Source organism: Rhinoraja longicauda, chromosome 7 (assembly GCF_053455715.1).
Source record: "Rhinoraja longicauda isolate Sanriku21f chromosome 7, sRhiLon1.1, whole genome shotgun sequence".
In the NCBI taxonomy this organism is placed as follows: Eukaryota; Metazoa; Chordata; class Chondrichthyes; order Rajiformes; family Arhynchobatidae; genus Rhinoraja; species Rhinoraja longicauda.
This window is the reverse complement of record NC_135959.1, coordinates 71,856,060-71,875,800: the sequence shown is the minus strand read 5'-3', so window position 1 is coordinate 71,875,800 and position 19,741 is coordinate 71,856,060. Positions and strand designations below refer to the sequence as shown.

The 19,741-nt window shown below is 45.9% G+C and overlaps 1 protein-coding gene across 7 annotated transcripts in view; it reads left to right on the top strand.

The window, feature by feature from the left end:
• LOC144595601 (periostin-like) overlaps positions 1–19,741 on the top strand; it is an 83,696-nt gene that overhangs the window by 44,040 nt on the left and 19,915 nt on the right. For all 7 annotated transcript variants that reach the window (XM_078403173.1, XM_078403172.1, XM_078403169.1 and 4 more), the window contains exons 11-16: positions 4,783–4,919; positions 7,280–7,410; positions 10,954–11,084; positions 12,248–12,350; positions 14,403–14,470; positions 15,895–15,940. In XM_078403173.1, the coding sequence (XP_078259299.1) occupies positions 4,783–4,919; positions 7,280–7,410; positions 10,954–11,084; positions 12,248–12,350; positions 14,403–14,470; positions 15,895–15,940 (616 nt within the window). The remainder of the gene's footprint in view (positions 1–4,782; positions 4,920–7,279; positions 7,411–10,953; positions 11,085–12,247; positions 12,351–14,402; positions 14,471–15,894; positions 15,941–19,741) is intronic.

The following is a 19,741-nucleotide window of genomic DNA, read 5'->3' as shown; positions in this document are numbered from 1 at the left end:
ACCTGCTGAGTTACTCCAGCATTTTGTGAAATAAATACCTTCTATTTGTACCAGCATCTGCAGTTATTTTCTTACACTAGGTTTGTAGGTTAATTGGTTTCGGTAAATTGTCCCTAGTCTGTAGGGTGGAACTAGTGTGAACAGCTGATCGCCGCGGACTGGTGCGGACCCAGTGGGTCGAATGGACCGTTCCCAAGCTGCGTCTCTAAACTAAACAAACTAGTTTCTGAGGAAGAAATAGATCATAGTCACGTGTTAATGGACGAGGGATTTCTGAAGCTACTGAAGGATGGAGGGTGGAAAATTGGATTTGAAATGAAGAAATTGAGAACAAGGCTTGGTGGTTACAGGCCAGACAGTATGTTTCGAGAAACAGCATGGAAACATGCCCAAGTACATACCACCCATCGACCATGCACTCACTAGTTCTACGTTCTTGCACTAGTGGTAATTTACAGAGGCCAGGTAACCGATAAACCCACATGTCCTCGGGATGTGGAAGGAAACCAGAGCACCCGGAGGAAAGCCACACAGTCCCAGGGAGAAAGTGCAAACTCCACAAAGACAGCACCCGTAGTCAGGATCGAACCCGGGTCTCTGACACTGTGAGGCAATGGCTCTATCGCTGCACCACTGTGCCGCTGGGTGCTCTATGTGCACCATCCTGTGACAGGTTCAGTTCGCTTGGCTGCTCTTCCTCTTCACAGATCTGCAGGGTCGATCACACTGTGGGGAAGAACTGCAGATGCTGCTTTAAATCGAAGGTAGACACAAAACGCTGGAGTAACTCAGCGGGGCAGGCAGCATCTCTGGAGAGGAGGAATGGGTGACGTTTTGGGTCGAGACCCTTCTGCACACTGATTTTTTCGGAGGGAAGGAGGAATCACAGAAGGGGAGCAGTGAGAAAGGAGGGGAACTTCTTCAAAGTAGACCTACCTTGAGGAGATTTCACAGTGGAGCGGACAAAATGTACTGTAGTGATACCCGTCCATCACACTGGGTTTGCTTTGGACACTGGGGCAGAGCCTTCCTGTAATGGAACTCTTAGTCCTTGACTCTTGACATTACGTCCCATCTCCTCCTCACCGCAGACTGCATGTGTTGTGTTCAAAAGATCAGGAACACTGACATATGTGACTTCCAGCTAGCTCCTCATTTCTGCTCTGCTGATGTTGGCAACGAGTTGGTCCAGAACCATAAGCTACCAAAGATTGACACAATGTGTTGGAGTAACCCAGCGCTGGAGAAAAAGGATGCGGGGCAGGCAGCATCTCTGGAGAGAAGGAATGGGTGAATTTTTGGGTCGAGACCCTTCTGCAGACTGATTTTTTCGGAGGGAAGGAGGAATCACAGAAGGGGAGCAGTGAGAGAGGACGCTGCTGAACTCTTGGAGAGAGGAGGGGAACGTCCTGTGGAGAAAAAGGATGGATGACGTTTTGGGTCGGGATTCTTCTTCAGACTGGAACTCATCATTTTTCCTCCAGAGATGCTGCCTGACCCACCGAGTTACTCCAGAACTTTGTGTCTATCTTTGGTATAACATTTAACTCGAGCACCTACAGTTCCTTGTTTCTACCATGAGCGAACAATTGGCCCAGGTTTGGATATGGGTTAACCAGTGATTTACTTTAGACTTTAGAGATACAGCGCAGAAACAGGCCCTTCAGCCCACTGAGTCCACGCTGTCCAGCGATCACCCCGTACACTGGTACTATCCTACACACCAGGGACAGTTTGCAATTTTACCAAAGGCAATTAACCTGCAAACCTGTATATCTTTGGAGTGTGAGAAGAAAACGGAGCACCCGGATAAATCCCATGCAGTCACAGACTTGGGCATGTTTCCATGCTGTACAAACTCCGTACAGACAGCATCCATAGTCAGGATTGAACCCTGGTCTCTGGTGCTGTTAGGCTTCAACTCTACCGCTGCACCACCGTGCTTTAGTTAAACCTATAAATATCTAGTTATCTCATGACATTTACTTGCCAAGTTTATTTAAAAAAAACACAGACATGTGGAAGGGTACATGGATTGGAAAGGTTTAAAGAGTTACTAGACCAAGTGCACCTGTTGGGCCCAAACCTCTCCTGCATTGGTGCAGTACCCTCTCCTCCCCAACTCCCCCTCCTCTCTCCCCCCCACTCTCCCCCCCCCCACTCCCCCTCCCCTCTTCCCCCTCCCTTCTCCCCACTCCCCCATCCCCCCCTCCCCTCTCCCCCCACTCCCTCTCCCCCTCCCTTCTCCCCATCCCCCTCCCCTCTCCCCCACTCCCTCCACCCCCCTCCCCTCTCCCCCCCTCCCTCCACCCCCCTCCCCTCTCCCCCCCTCCCTCCACCCCCCTCCCTTCCTCCATCCCTCCCTCCCGTTAATGCAATAAAATGCAGTCAAATATGTAAATAATAATCATAATACTAGGTAACCATAGCAGTACAAAACCATAGTTGATAGTGCAACCATAGACACGGTCCATAGAAGATCATAGTTATTGATGATTGATTAGGAGTGTATAAATGGTGTCAGATCTGAAACATTATTATATATTTCTTTCTAAAGATTGAGTGTCCAAAGCTGTATTTTTTAGTATAATCTTTCAGAATTCGCAGGAAATGTTTTATATTTATATATAGACCAAGTGGACCAGTTGGGCCCGAACCTCTTCTGTATTGGTGTAGGACCCTCTCCTCCCCCCCTCTCCCTCCTCCCCCCATTCCGCCATCTTCCCCTCCCCCCCCCCCACTCCACCCCCTCAACCCCCCTTATCCTCCCCCCCCCCTCGCACCCCCCCCTCAACCCCCCTTATCCTCCCTCCCTCGATCCCCCCTCACTCCCCCCCTCCCTCCCTCGCTCCCCCCTCCCAGGAGATAGATTTAAACTTTAAAATGTGAATAACTTTTAAAATATAACACCGATTTCAATGAAACTTCTTCCATTAGCACCAAATGTGAGTAAGGTGGGCCTAAAATTGTCGCGTACCGTTTTGGCTGTAGTTCAGGAACAAACGAACAAAGAAACAAGAGTCTTAGTATATAGATGAACCAAACATGGGCAAAGGAGACGAGCATAGATGGGGTATCTCGGTCCAGGTGGGCAAGAATCAAGAGTGTTTAATTGCCATATGTACCAAAAATGAAACAATGACATTCTTGATCGCAGCAGCACAACAGGTCTCTAAGCACATTACTCATAAATAACATAATTATACAAAATAAAACCATTCAATAAATTAGAAATAACCCCAATATTAGTGCAAAACAAAAGCCTAAAGTCCCTAATGCAACCAAGAGAGTTTGTAGTATAGTTGGGCTGAAGGGCCTGTTTCCATGCTGTACCAGTCTATGACCTGATTGCTCTATGAATGATAATATTATGTGATTAAGAAAACTGGTGAAATAAAAGCTTTTCAAGTACAACTTTTAAAATGTTATGACATTAGGGGGCAGAAGGGCTCTTAATTTACCAAAAGTCTGCAATAAAAACTGTGCAGAAAACACATTGCCAATTGGAATTTTTAATTCAAAATAGTTTCTTCAGTCTTGTATTTTAGTTTAGTTTAGAGATACAGCACAGAATCAGTCCCCTAGGCCCACTATCTCCGCACACTAACACTATCCCACACATACCAAACCCATTAACCTACAAACCTTTGGAGTGTGGGAGGAAACCAATGATCTCGGAGAAAACCCACGCAGGTCTCGGGGAGAACGTACAAACTCCTAACAGACAGCACCCGTAGTCAGGATTGAACCCGGGTTTCTGGCCATGAAAGGTAGTAGCTCTACCCACTGCACCACAAATTATTTCTGCAACAGACATTTTTCTTCGTTAAGTAAATTTGGTAGGAGTTTATTGAATTGTATGCATCTGAACAATTTTGGACTGGTTGATTACTGCAGTTATTCAAAGATTTAATTCAATTCCTTGGTCAATTGCTTTGCAAATCCAGACCAGATTTCATTACATAAAGGGGCCCACTCCAAATGCTATTGCATTCAAGACTCTTATCACGCAGTGCTGGAGGAACTCAGTGGGTCAGGCAACATCTGTGGAGGGAATGTACAGGTGACGTTTCGGGTCGGGACCCTTCTTCTTACTGGTGGAGTTAAGGAGGGGGGGGGGGGAGTGGAACAGAGAGGTGGGGGCGGGACAAAGCCTGGGGAGTGATAGGTGGATGCAGGCGAGGGGGGTGATTGGCAGATGGGTGGAGTAAGTGGCAAAGGCTGGAGGTGAAAAGGAGACAAAAGGGTGTCGGATAAGGTGAGAAAATGTGAAGCCAGAGAGAGGGATGTGGGTGGACGGGAATGGGGTGAAGGGAAAGAGGAGGGATGCAAGGGACTTGTTTTTGTAAGATTGAAAGATACAGCATGGAAACGGGATTTTCAACCCAGCGGGTCCACGCTGACTATCGATCACCTTGGATCCTGCACATCTCCTTTAAACTTTGTCCCTCTCAATTTAAAGCTATGCCTACTAGTGTTTGACTTTTCCATCCTGGGTAAAAGGTTCTGACTGTCTACCCTAAGTGTGCCTCTCATAAATTTATATACTATCAGTCTCCCCTCAACCTCCGGCATTCTAGCGAAAACAATTCAAGTCTGTCCTTTGCAGCTAATACCCCCTAATCCAGGCAGCATTCTGGTAAACCCCTCTGCACCCACTCTCTCCAAAGCCTCCGCATCCTTCCTGTAATGGGGCGACCAGAACAGCACACAATGCTCCAAATGCGGCCAGACCAAAGTCCTCTAAAGCTGTAACATGAGTTTATATTTGTTTTGCGGCAGGCAGTTTGCATTGAGAATTCGTGCATGGTGAGAGGCAGTCGGGAAGGACGGAACGGAGTGCTCCATACCATACGAAAGGTCATAATGCCCTCCGAAAAATCAATGATGCAAATACTGCAAGAAGACTCTCGCTTCACGTAAATATCCAACTGTTCCATGTGGAGTAAACCCTTCAGCCTGCTCGTGAGATGCTTCCGGCTCAATTGCTTCATACGAGGGCACAAAGTGCTGGAGTAACTCCGCGGGTCAGCCAGCTTCTGTGGAGAATACAGCCAGCTGACGTTTTGGGTCGGAATCCTTCAGGCTGATTAGTCTGAAACGATAAGTCTACAATTGGACCGCGAAAGGTTTCTGACCTGAAATGTCACTCATCCATGTTCTCCAGAGATGCTGCCTGACCCACTGAGTTAATCCAGCACTCTGTGTCCTTTTGTAAACCAGCATCTGCAGCTCCTTGTGTCTACATTTGCTTCAGGTGTTGGACACAGATTTGTGTGGTAACGCGGACTCGGACAATAGACAATAGATGCAGGAGTAGGCCATTCGGCCCTTCGAGCCAGCACCGCCATTCAATGTGATCATGGCTGATCATTCTCAATCAGTACCCCGTTCCTGCCTTCTCCCCATACCCCTGACTCTGCTATCCTTGAGAGCTCTATCTATCTCACTCTTGAATGCACTCAGACAATTGGCCTCCACTGCCTTCTGAGGCAGAGAATTCCACAGATTTACAACTCTCCGACTGAAAAAGTTTTTCCTCATCCCAGTTCTAAATGGCCTACCCCTTATTCTTAAACTGTGGCCCCTTGTTCTGGACTCCCCCAACATAGGGAACATGTTTCCTGCCTCTAACGTGTCCAACCCCTCGGGTAAACATGCCCACCCTCCCACTCAGTGTAGACATCAATGTTTCATTGGAGTCAAAAGGGACAGCATAGAACACAGAACAGCACAGGAACAGGCCCTTCTACCCACAATGTCCAAGCTAAACATGATGACAAGATAAAATAATCTCTGCCGGCACATGATACCTATCTCCCCATTCCCTGCATATCCAAGTGCCTATCTAAAAGTCTTTTAAATTCCACTATTGCATCTGCTTCAACCATCACCCCAGGCAACATATTCCAGGCATCTCTTTAAAAAACTTGCCCCGCACACCACCACCTTTATACCTTGCCCCTCTCACCTTAAAGCTATGCCCTTTAGTATTTGATTCTTCCATCCTAGGTAAAAGGTTCTGACTGTCTACCCTATCTCTGCCTCTCATTATTCTATGAACTTCTATCAAGTCTCCCCTCAATCTTTGGTGTTCCAGAAATAACAATTTCCAAGTCTGTCCAACCTCCTCCACCTGTAGCAAATACCCTCTAATCCAGGCAGCATTCTGTTAACATTAGCTAACTCTACCAATTAGTTAAACTGTGAGCCATAGTTAGTAGGTTGTTGTTGGATTGTCTTAATGGGAAACTGGCTTGAGTTTTCGGGAGAAGGTGGATGGGTAGTGATTAATTTTCTTTGGCGTGTCGGAGGCGGAAGAGTCGGGAATCAGAAGTGTTTCATTGTTATATGCACTGAAAATGGTACAATGAAACTCTTACTTGCAACAGCACCACTGCCCTTTAAACCAAACTCTCATTGATAACATAATAGACTTTAATGAGGTGTATATGTCATGAGGGGCATAGATAAAGTGAGTTCTCACAATCTTAGGTTCAGTTTTAGGTTTATTATTGTCACGTGTACCAAAGTACAGTGAAAGGCTTTGTAGTGCATGCTATCCAGTCAGGTCAGGTAATACTATATATAAATACAATCAAGATAAACTCAAGTACAATAGGTAGAGCAAAGGGGAAGACACAGAGTGCAGAATATAGTTCTCAGCATTGTAGAACATCAGTTCCAGAGACAAAGTCCAATGTCCGCAATGGGGTAGAGGTGAATCGGGCAGTGCCCTAGCTTATGGAAAGACTGTTCAGAAGCCTGATAACAGAGGGGAAGAAACTGTTCCTGAGTCTGGTAGTCTTCTTCCCCAGAGTAGAGGATTTAAAATGCACAGAGTCATTTAGAGGCCACAGGCTTAAGGTGAGAGGAGAGCGATTTAAGAGGAACGTCAGAGGAAAATGTTTCTGGAATGAGCTGCCAGTGGAAGGTATAGAAGTGGATATAATTATGAGTTTTAAAAAACATTCGGACAGATATATGGATAGGAAGAGTTTAGAGGGATATGGGCCAAATGCAGGCAAATGGACTAGCCCAGCAGGTGAACTTGGACGGCCTGGATAAGATGGGCCGAAGGGGCTGTTTACGTAATGTACAGCTCTGTGACTCTAAGTGAATAGATACAACATTCTTGGTAACACAAAGGCAACGGAAACTGAGCTGATTTCGGCCCTCAATAACGATACTCATATCAGAATGTTTCTACTTTGTGTCTCCGGTATATTTGTTGCTGTCTTTGAATCTAACCAAATGCTCTGTTTACTTTCCCTGTCAGCATTTTCCTGACTCTCATAGAATCCGTTGGGTTGACTGAGCTGCTTACCGAGAGAGGGGACTGGACATTGTTCGTGCCCACCAACGACGTATTTGAAAGCCTTACAACAAATGAGTTGGAGGAGTTGACAAGTATGTGATCGTCTTTAACCATCTCATTGAGCCATGCCAGTTTTTTTTAAATTCAAGCACTGGATTTAAGACTTTGCAAACAAGGTTTTTGAGAGAAATGATGTTGGTTCTTCATGGAACTGGAGTAGACCCGCTGAGCTTTCGGGAGAGGTTGGGGCAGGCTGGGACTTCATTCCTTGGAGCGCAGAAGGCTGCACCTGGAGTATTATGTTCAGTTTTGCCCGCCCTGCTATAGGAATGATGCAATTAAGCTGGAAAGGGTGCGGAGAAGATTTACGAGGATGTTGCCAGGACTCGAGGGCCTGAGCTACAGGGAGAGGTTGGGCCGGATGGGCAAGGATCTTATTCCTTGGAGCGCAGGATGAGGGGTGATCTTACAGGGTAAAACCATGTGCGGAATAGATAGGGTGAATGCGCAGTCATTTACCCAGGGTAGGAGAATCAAGAATTAGATGGTGTAGCGTGGCAAGATATACCAAGGGCCACATTTATTTCCAGTGTTGGCCGTGTCTTTTAAATGCTGTTATAGTACCTGCCACAACTATCTCCTCCAGCACCTTGTCCCGTATACCCACTGCTCTCTGAAAAAGTTAACCCTCAGGTTCCTATTAAATCTTTCCTCCCCTCCTCATCTTAAAGTCTGGTTCTTGAATCACCCATCCTGGGTAAAAGACAGGGTTATTTGCCCTATCTATTCCCATCATGATCTTATACACCTTTAGTTCTTGATTCCTCTACCCTGGGGAAAAGACACCTCCATGAGTGCACCCCTCAACCTGCTGTGCTCCAAGGAATTGAGTCCTAGCCTGCCCAACCTCTCCCTGTAGCTCAGGCCCGTGAATCCTGGCAACACCTTCGTTCATGGGGTGACACGGTGGCGCAGCGGTAGAGTTGCTGCCTTACAGCGCCAGGAATCCGGGTTCGATCCTGACTACGGGTGCTTGTCTTTGTGGTGTTTGTACATTCTCCCCATGACCTGTGTGGGGTTTCTCAGAGATCTTCGGTTTCCTGCCATGCTCCAAAGGCGTTCAGGTTTGTAGGTTAATTGGCTTGGTATAAATGAAAATTATCCCTAGTGTGTGTGGGATCGAGTTACTGTGTGGGGATCGCTGGTCGGTGCGGACTTGGTGGGCCGGAGGGCCTGTTTCCGTGCTGTATCTTTAAACTTAAACTAAACTAAATCTTTTCTGCACTCTTTCCATCTTAACAATATATTTCCTATACCAGAGACAGCGTTCCCATATTTCTTTCCAAAATGAAAGCATAAACAGATTACGGACAACTTTAGATAGTTCCTCTGTCCCTCTCTTCCCCTCCCCCTTCCCAGATCTCCCACTGTCTTCCTGTCTCCACCTATATCCTTCCTTTGTCCCGCCCCCTGACATCAGTCTGGAGATGGGTCTTGACCCGAAACGTCACCCATTCCTTCTCTCCCGAGATGCTGCCTGAGTTACTCCAGCATTTTGTGAATAAATACGCTGTTCAGTACGATCTTTCCAGCGTTCCAGTCCACACCAAGATCAGATTAGGCGCTGATTCATTTGTATGATGTGCGGATTACGGGCTTGTTTGCACGAGGGACCATTCCAAACAACCATTGATGAGGTGTATTGGAACATTCTGACAATGGGGTGATCTGCAGCTGAGCATCAGCTCTTGTAGTTTGGAGACCATCAAGGCATTGAAATGGGTGCAAACATATCTTAAAGCCATACAGCATGTACACAGGCCCTTAGGCCCACTCAACCATGCTGACCATGACTCCCCCCCCCCACATCAAAAATCTTCTAACCCCCCTCTCTAACTCCAGGTCCCTCAGGTCGGCCGACTTGAGGCTACTCACTATCCCGCGGTCTAGGCTTAAGCTCAGGGGTGACCGTGCTTTTGCGGTTGCAGCTCCTAGACTGTGGAACAGCATCCCTCTCCCCATCAGAACTGCCCCCTCCATCGACTCCTTTAAGTCCAGGCTCAAAACCTATTTCTACTCCCTCGCGTTTGAGGCTCATTGAGGAGGCGCTGTGAACTGTTTGCGTGCTACTGTATGTTTCATTTTTTTCCATTGGAACCTAATCAGATGTACAGCACTTTGGTCAACGTGGGTTGTTTTTAAATGTGCTATACAAATAAAATTGACTTGACTTGACTTGACTTGACCAAGATGCCCCATCCAAGCTATTCCCATCACAGCACAGTGGTGCACCTGGTAGAGTTGCTGCCTCAAAGTAACAGAGAACCGGGTTCGATCCTGACTACTGTCGGTGTGGAGTTTGGACGTTCTCCCGTGGCTGTGAGGATGTTCTCCAGGTGCTTCAATTTCTTCCCACATTCCAAAGACATAAAGGTCTGTAGTTTAATTGGCTTCTGTAAATTGTCCCTAGCGTGTTGGATAACACTTGTGTACGATCATTGGTCAGTGCAGACTTGGTGGGCTGTTTCCACGCTCCTTCTCTAAAAGTAAAACTACATTTGCCCTTGTTTGTTTGTTCCATATCCCTCTCAACCTTTGCTATCCAGGTAACTGTTCAATTATGTTTTAAATTTGTTATAGCCCCTACCTCAACTACCTCCTCTGGCAGCTCGTTCCATACATCCACCACCCTTTGTATGAAAAAGTTACCCCTCAGGTTCCTCCTAAATATTTTCCTCTTCACAAACCTATGTCCTCTGGTCCTCGATTTCCCTCAGCTGGGCAAGAGACTCTGTGTGCCTATTCCTTTCATGACTTTGTACACCTCTATAAGATCACCCCTCATCCTCCTGCGCTGCGAGGAATAGAGTCTCATCTGTTGCCAGTCCTGATTTGTCTTGGTTGTTTCTCAACTCCAGTTCTTCCCCCCCCCCTACTTTCATAACCATGCAATCATAAGCCTTATGAGCAGAATTAAGCCATTCGACCCATCAAGTACAGTCCACCAATCATGGCTGATCTATCTTTCCCTCACAACCCCATTCTCCTGCCTTCTCCCCATAATCTTTGACATCCGTACTAATCAAACATTTGTCATTCTCCGCCTTAAAAATACCCACTGACGGCCTCCACAGTTGCCTGCAGCAATGAATTCCACAGATTCACCACCCTCTGACTAAAGAAATTCCTCCTCATCTCCTTTCTAAAGGGACATCCTTTAATTCAGCGTAAAAAGTCCTTCAGACTTTTGGTCTGAAGAAGGATCCTGACCCGAAATGTTGCCTATCCATGTTATTCAGAGATGCTGCCTGACCCGCTGAGTTACTCCAGCACTTTGTGTCTGTCTTTGGTATAAACCAGTATCTGCAGTTCCTTCTTATAGCATTCTGGTAAACACTGTACTCAAGCTGGTAACATTTGCATTGCCCGGCCGTCTGCACTGCCCGGCCGTCTGCACTGCCCGGCCGTCTGCACTGCCCGGCCGTCTGCACTGCACTGCCCGGCCGTCTGCACTGCCCGGCCGTCTGCACTGCCCTGCCCGGCCGTCTGCACTGCCCGGCCGTCTGCACTGCCCGGCCGTCTGCCCCTTCACTCTGGGAGATCATTAGATTGAAACTTGTGTTTATTTTTCACAGGCGACAAAAACGCTCTCCGGCATATCCTGTTGTATCACCTCCTCAAGGGAGTTTACATTGAGGACGGCATTGAATATGGAGTCACTAACGTGTTGAAGTCATACCAAAGCAGCAGAGTCATGATAAAACTGGTAAGCTTCATGTGTGAACCTTCAGTGGATGCATGTTCCACCCCTGACATGTGTGTTCCTTTCCCAGTTATATATCTAGGTTTAGGTTTGGGTTGATTATTGTCACCTGCACTGAGGTACAGTGAAAAGCTTTGTTTTGCATGCTATCCAGTCAGATCAGCTACGCTAGTTCAGTTTAGTTTAGTTTATTATTGCCAATTGTACCGAGGTACAGGGAAAAGCTTTTTTGTTGTGCATGCTATCCAGTCAGTGGAAAGATGATACATGATCACAATCAAGCCGTCCACAGTGTATGAATACAGGATAAAGGGAATAACATCCAGTAAAGTCCGATTAAAGATAGTCTGAGGGTCTCCAATTAGGTAGATGATATATTTTGTCCTGGATTTAAGTTTAATATATTGTCACGTGTACTGAGGTACAGTGAAAAGCTTTGTTGTGCATGCTATCCAATCAGATCAGATAATACTGTACCTAAATACAATCAGTTCAAACTCAAGGAAGAGCAAAGGGGAAGATACAGAGTGCAGAATATAGTTCTCAGCATTGTAGCGCATCAGTTCCACAGACAAAGTCCAATGTCCGCAATGGGGTAGAGGTGAATCGGACAGTACTCTAGCTTATGGAAGGACCGTTCAGAAGCCTGATAACAGAGTGGAAGAAGCTGTTCCTGAGTCTGGTGGTGCACGCTTTTAAGCTTCTGTACCTTCTGCCGGGTGGGGGCGGGACGAAGAAAGAATGACCTGGGTGCGACAAATCTTTGATTTTGTTCGCTGCTTTTCCGAGGCAGCGTAAAGTGTAGTTGAAGTCGATGGTCTGTAACTGTGTGTCGGAATGGAAAGTTCAGAAGTTTTGGCCAACGAATGCCCCATTTAGTGTAATTTAGTTTATTATCGTCATGTGTACAGAGGTACAGTGAAAAGCTTTTGGCGCGTGATAACCAGTCAGCGGAAAGACAATACATGATTTACAGTGCACAGATGATAAGGGAATAACATTTAGTGCAAGGTAAACCCAGTAAAGTCCAATCAAAGATAGCCCGATGGTCAACAATGAGATAGATAACAGTTCAGGACTGCTCTCTAGTTGCGGTGGGATGGTTCAGTTGCCTGATAACAGCTGGGCAGTCCCTCATGCGTTGATTAAATCCCCTTTAATTCCAGGTGAACAACACCATGTTGGTGAATAACGTGAAGACCAAGGAGACTGATCTGTTGGCCAATAATGGTGTCGTCCATGTTGTCAACTCTCTACTCTTTCCAAAAGGTAAATTCGCTGCTCTCTGTTTGATGGTTGCTAGAAATTGGGGGATAGTTCTGAGTGGTAAACTCGGGAAGGGATGTGTTGTGAAATAAATCCTTTCAACCTCCCTGCCGCCACTCGACCTCTATCTGTCTTACTGCCCATTTCAGAGTGACGCTGAGCATTATCTGAGATTCCTTCAACTGGCAGCTATTTGGCAGGTGGTCACCAACTTTCTTTATCTGAAGTTAACTCAGATTTCCTGCCAAGGTCATAATATATGATCAAAAGATTTCCGGAGGAGGTTTAACCTTGGTTGGTTGTGATAGATGCCAGGGAGGGGACCAGCCACCATTGGCTCGTACTGTATGTGCGGAGGGATCTTGCGGTCCAAGGTCATAACTCCCTAAAGCATACAACACAATAGATAAAGTTGTAAACAAGTCATATGTGATGCTTGCCATTATTGGTCAGAGGGACATTGAGTGTCAGAGCTGGGAAGTCATAATGCAATAGACAATAGACAATAGGTGCAGGAGTAGGCCATTTGGCCCTTCGAGCCAGCACCACCATTCAACGTGATCATGGCTGATCATTCTTAATCAGTACCCCGTTCCTGCCTTCTCCCCATACCCCCCGACTCCGCCATCCTTAAGAGCTCTATCTAGCTCTCTCTTGAATGCATTCAGAGAATTGGCCTCCACTGCCTTCTGAGGCAGAGAATTCCACATATTCACAACGCTCTGACTGAAAAAGTTTTTCTTCATCTCTGTTCTAAATGGCCTACCCCTTATTCTAAAACTGTGGCCCCTGGTTCTGGACTCCCCCAACATTGGGAACATGTTTCCTGCCTCTACTCACTATCCCGCGGTCTAGGCTTAAGCTCAGGGGTGACCGTGCTTTTGCGGTTGCAGCTCCTAGAATGTGGAACAGCATCCCTCTCCCCATCAGAACTGCCCCCTCCATCGACTCCTTTAAGTCCAGGCTCAAAACCTATTTCTACTCCCTAGCGTTTGAGGCTCATTGAGGAGGCGCTGTGAACTGTTTGCGTGCTACTGTATGTTTCTTTTTATTTTCCTTAGTACCTAATCAGATGTACAGCACTTTGGTCAATGTGGGTTGTTTTTAAATGTGCTGTACAAATAAAATTGACTTGACTTGACTTGACTTAATAATCTTATACGTTTCGATAAGATCCCCTCTCATTCTTCTAAATTCCAGTGTATACAAGCCTGGTCGCTCCAGTCTTTCAACTTATGACAGTCCCGCCTTTCCGGGAATTAACCTAGTAAACCTACGCTGCACGCCCTCAATAGCAAGAATATCCTTCCTCAAATTTGAAGACCAAAACTGCACACAGTACTCCAGGTGTGGTCTCACTCGGGCCCTGTACAACTGCAGAAGGACCTCTTTGCTCCTATACTCAACTCCTCTTGTTATGAAAGCCAACATTCCATTGGGTTTCTTCACTGCCTGCTGTACCTGCATGCTTCCTTTCAGTGACTGATGCACTAGGACACCCAGATCTCGTTGTGCATCCCCTTTTCCTAACTTTTCCTAACTTCCTATAAATGCAGCTTTATAGGACGTTGGTCAGGCTGCATTTGGAGTTCTGGTCACCACGTTACAGGAAGGATGTGGAAACTCTGGAGAGGGCAGGGGGGTGGGGGCTTACCAGAATGATGCTAGCAATAGATGCTATTAGTTATAAGGAGAGGTTGAATAGACTTGGATTGTTTTCCCTCGAACATTGGAGGCTAAGGTGAGATCTGATAGAAGTTTATAAAATCATGAGTGGCATAGATAGGGAAGAAATGTCAATGACTGAAGGGCACAGCTTTGAGGTGAGAGGGGCAAAGTTTGGAGGAGATGTTAGGGGGCAGGTTTTTTAACTCAGAAGGTGGTGGGTGCCCGGAACCTGCCCACAGTAATGATTCATGCCAAAGAGTGCTTTAACAACTTTAAAATTGTGCTGCCTGTCTCAATGATAAAGATATTAATGATGAAACAATCTTAATAATGATCTACATTAATGAATGAAAGTCATTACTGTGTATGTATAATCTACATCCTCAGATCTGCCCGTTGGAAGTGACTATTTGCAGAGAATTCTCACAAAAATCATCAAATATTTTGAGATAAAGGTAAGATTCTTAAATTTAACTTGAACATCGAATGATTGAAACCCCCAAATGCATTCCACAATATTTTAATTAGTGGTACTTTTTTTGTGTTGGTACAGCTTGGCACCTTTTCTAAAAAAGATAAATGGCATTATCATTTGCTGGCAAAGCATTTATTACTAGTGCTTACAGCACATTTTAGTCCTCAAAAAGAGGGCTGTCGATTATAGACAATAGACAATAGACAATAGGTGCAGGAGTAGGCCATTCGGCCCATCGAGCCAGCACCACCATTCAATGTGATCATGGCTGATCATTCTCAATCAGTACCCCGTTCCTGCCTTCTCCCCATACCCCCTGACTCCGCTATCCTTAAGAGCTCTATCTAGCTCTCTCTTGAATGCATTCAGAGAATTGGCCTCCACTGCCTTCTGAGGCAGAGAGTTCCACAGATTTACAACTCTCTGACTGAAAAAGTTTTTTCTCATCTCTGTTCTAAATGGCCTACCCCTTATTCGTAAACTGTGGCCTCTTGTTCTGGACTCCCCCAACATTGGGAACATGGTTCCTGCCTCTAACGTGTCCAACCCCTTAATAATCTTATATGTTTCGATAAGATTACTAATAATTTAAGCTGCTTATAGATATAATGGAAAGATGTGCCTTTAAATATAGTCAATATTTATTACAAGGAGAGTGTCCTCTGGTTTGCAAAAGAGACCAATGGTCCGTTGAGTAGATGCTTACCGTAACATCAACAAAGGAACATACTCTGTGCATGAGATAAAGTTATAGAGTCACACAACACGAAAAATGGGGCCCATTGGCCCAACTCATCCATGCCGACCAAGATGCCCCATTAACACTAGTCTCACCTGTCCCAGTTTGGCCCATATCCCTCTAAAACTTTCCTATACATGTACCTATCCAAATGTCTTTTAAATGCTGTTAGAGTCCCTGCCTCAACTACCTCCTCTGGTAGCTTGCTCCATACACCCACCGCCCTCTGTGTGGAAAAGGTTGTCCTTCAGGCTCCTGTTAAAATTTTCCCCTCGCACCTTAAGCCTATGTCCTCTGGTTCTTGATTCCCCTACCGTGGGTAAAAGACTGTACATTCACGCTATCTATTCACCTCGCGATTTTATACACCTCCATAGGATCATCCCCTCAGCCTCCTGCGCTCCAAGGAATAAAGTCCCAGGCTGCCCAACCTCTCCCTGTAGCTCAGGCCCCTCGAGTCCCGGCAACGTTCTTGTAAATCTTCACGGCACTCTTTCCAGCTTTACTCTTCACTCTGTCATCAATTAGCGTCTATTTACAAATTGTTAAAATGAATAAAACCAACTTCAGACAGATGTAAGTGCTATAGGTTTTCATTGAGCAGTAATTAATGTGTACCATAGTTACATAAAATCTCTTTTGTCTCCTTGTTTCCCATGAAATAGTTCATCCCAGGTTATACCTACACTGAGATGAAAATACCCATCTTCAGTAAGTCCTTTAATCCTTATCTGCTGTCATGAATGTTAAAAATTATTTTTAATGTCATTAATGTTTTTTCTTTTCAAATATGTATGCTTTTGTTGAAATTAATGGCTTAAGTACAAAGAGTAAAAATACAGCAGAACAATAAAACAATGTATGAGTGGATGAAGTTGTCAACTGAGTGTTCTGCTGTTGAAGTCGTTGTTTTACCGAGATGTCAAGCCTGCAATGTCTCGTGAGTTAAAGCAGGAATATTTTAAACTGCATTGATTCTGAGAAAATCTGTCACATTAGGGTCCTGTTGCAAACAGATTCCTGGGCCCATGTCAGCCATAATTAGGTAGGACCTAGTCAACAAATCAAGTCACCACCTAGTCTGGTCTCCACCTGGAGGCGTGGGTTCGGATCCCACTTCTGACACCAAGTTCTTGTCCCATTCAATCACCATGAGTCAAGCTGAAACATAAATTCTTTATTGCGTGCATGCTCAGAGGATACAATACATCGTTCTGTCGTCTCCGCGCCGAGTTCCCTCTGACCTCCTGGTGGCTGAATCCCACCCTACCAACAGCTGGTTAGCATATAGAAAAACCCGGACTGGATCAGGAGCTGGATATACATCATAGAACACAGACACGATCAGGTCAGTTAATATGACTGATCCACAAAATGGGTGGCGCAGCGGCAGAGTTGCAGCCTTAGAGCGCTTGCTGCGCCGGAGACCCGAGTTCGATCCCCACCACGGGTGCTGTCTGTGCGGAGGTTGTGCGTTCTCCCCGTGACCTGTGTGGGTTTTCTCTGGGATCTTTGGTTTCCTCCCACACTACAAAGACTTACAGGTTAATTGGCTTGATGTATGTGCAAATTGTCCCTAGTGTGTAGGATAGTGCTAGTGTATGGGGATAGCTGGCTGGCGTGAACTCGGTGGGCCGAAGGGCCTGTTTTCGTGCTGTTTCTCTAAAGTCTAAATTCCAAATACTTCCATCAGTGCAGTGCCCTGAGATGGTCGCAACACGTTCTACGAAACATTGGCTCGCTATGGAGGGAGTGGATGTTGCAACGATTCCTGCTCCCTCTGATTCACCCCAGTTGCCTCTGTGGCCCACATCTGGGTGTTTGCCACAATCCACCGAGATACCAGATCTTTGATCTTCAGAGCAGTGGTGTCCTTATAAATCACTGGGCATTTTGTCTTCTGGCGTAGCCTTGCTGGGAGTACCATGTGAAGGCTTTGATTCCATGAGCAGCTTCTAATTTCTGTTTGCTTTCCTGACACGTGCAAGGCTGGTGATTACTGTGTGTGCACAGCCAAGCATGTGAGTACAGTCTGGGCCACAGGTGTGGTCTGAATGCTTTTACACTTGTCTTTGTCATTGGGATGGAGTAAAAGGTTTGCTAATAACAGTTCACAGTGAATGGCAGGGCCCTGGGGAATGTTGTAGAGCTGAGGGATCTAAGAATGCAGGTACATAGTTCCCTGAAAGTGGCGCCACAGGTAGATAGAAGATAGGCACAAAATGCTGGAGTCACTCAGCAATCGGGCAGCATCTCTGGAGAACATGGATAGGTGATGTTTTGGACCGGAACTCTTTTCGTCACCTATTCTTTTTCTCCAGAGATGCTGCCTGACCCGCTGAGTTACTCCAGCATTTTGTATCTATTTTCGATATAAACAATATAATAATAATATATTCCTTTATTCGTCCCACACCGGGGAAATTTACAGCAAAGTGGATAGCAAGAGAGCAAGAGATCATTCATTATAAATAAAAGATATATAAATTGTCATCAGTTTTCTGTGTGTTCTTAGCTGTTATTGTTGACTCGTCTGCTGGGAGCAGTGCTGGTTGTGCAGTCTCACAGCAGCGGGAAGGAAGGACCTCCTATATCTCTCCTTCACGCAATCATATAAACAAGCATCTGCAGTTCCTTCCTCCATGGGTAGATGGGGTGGTCAAGAAGGCTTTCAGCACATTAGGGTTCATCAGTCAGGGTACTGAGTATAGAAGTTGGGACATTATGTTGCAGTTGTACTAGACATTGGTGAGACTGTATTTGGAGTATGGTGTTCAGTTTTGGTCACCATGCTACAGGAAGGGTGTCATTAAGCTGATGGGAGTGCAGAGCAGATTTACGAGGATGTTGCCTGGACTCGAGGGACCTGAGCTCTAGGGAGAGGTTGGGCAGGCTAGGACTTTATGCCTGAGGGGTGATCTTGTAGAGGTGTATAAAATCATGAAGGGAGCTGTTAGGGTGAATGCACAGAGTCTTTTACCCAGTGTAGTGGAATCAAGAACCGGACGACATAGGTTTAAGGAGAGAGAGGAAAGCTTTAATACGAACCTGAGGGACAGCTTTCTACACAAAGGGTGGTGGGTATATGGAACGTGCTGCCGGAGGAGGTAGTTGAGGCAGGTAGGTGACAGGGGAAAGATTGAATACGAACTTGAGGGGCAATTATGTCACTCATAGGGGAGTGGGTATATGGAATAAGCTGCCAGAGTGGCGGCACAGTGGCGCAGCGGTAAGGCTCCTGCCTTAAGTACCAGAAACTCAGGACAATCCCGACCTTGGACGCTGTCTGGCTTTCCTCCAGGTGCTCTGGTTTCGTCCCACGTTCCAAAGACGTGTGAGTTTGGCAGGTTAATTGGCCTTTGTAAATGGTCTCTAGCGTGTAGGATAAAGCTAGTGTATGGACGGGCGGTGTGGGCTCGGGGTGCCAAAGGACCTGTTTCCACGCTGCATCTCTAAGCTAAACTAAAAGGAGGTAGTTAAGGTGGGTGCAATAACAGCATTTAATGAACACCTGGACAGGTACATGGATAGGAAGGGTTTAGAGGGATATGGGCCAAACACAGGCAAATAATAATAATAATAATAATGCATTACATTTATATAACGCTTTTCAAACACTCAAAGACGCTTTACAGGGATTACTAGAACATAGAGAAGTGAATAAATAGATAAATAAGTAAACGAACAGAAAAAGGAGACAGAAGGTGAGGTGACGGTCAGTGGTTGAAGGCAGTGCTGAACAGGTGAGACTTCAGTGATGTTTTGAATGTGGTGAGTGAGGAGGAGTCTCTGACGGTTTGGGGTAGTGAGTTCCATAGGGTGGGAGCAGCGATGGAGAAAGCCCTGTCCCCCCAGGATCTGAGTTTGGTCCGGATGGGGGGGGACAGGAGATTGGCAGCAGCAGAGCGGAGGGTGCAGGGTGCAAATGGGACTATTTGCGGAGGGTGCAAATGGGACTATTTTGGACAGAGCATCTTGATTGGCATGGACAGGTTGGGGCAATGAGGCTGATTCTGTGCCGTATGACTCTATAATTCGTACATTTATCCTGGGGATAAACAAAGGACAAAGGGATTACTTTTGAAAAAGACCCACCCAATTGCCCTTGAGAGACCTATAAACTGTTGAGTAACGCGTTTATCCGTTGGCCTTTTCCATCAAATTAAAATCTCATGATTTGAAGAGTAATTTAAAGTCGATGATTAACATTACTGTGAGCCAAGTACAATGACAAATTCTACAAACTAACCAAACTGAAATGATAAGGAGCTGTTTAAAAAAAAAAAAAAGAAAGACAATAGACAATAGACAATAGGTGCAGGAGGAGGCCATTCGTCCCTTCGAGCCAGCACCGCCATTCAATGTGATCATGGCTGATCATTCTCAATCAGTACCCCATTCCTGCCTTCTCCCCATACCCCCTGACTCCGTTATCCTTAAGAGCTCTATCTAGCTCTCTCTTGAATGCATTCAGAGACGAGTGAAAGCCAAGTTCCCAGGCATTAATTTTTG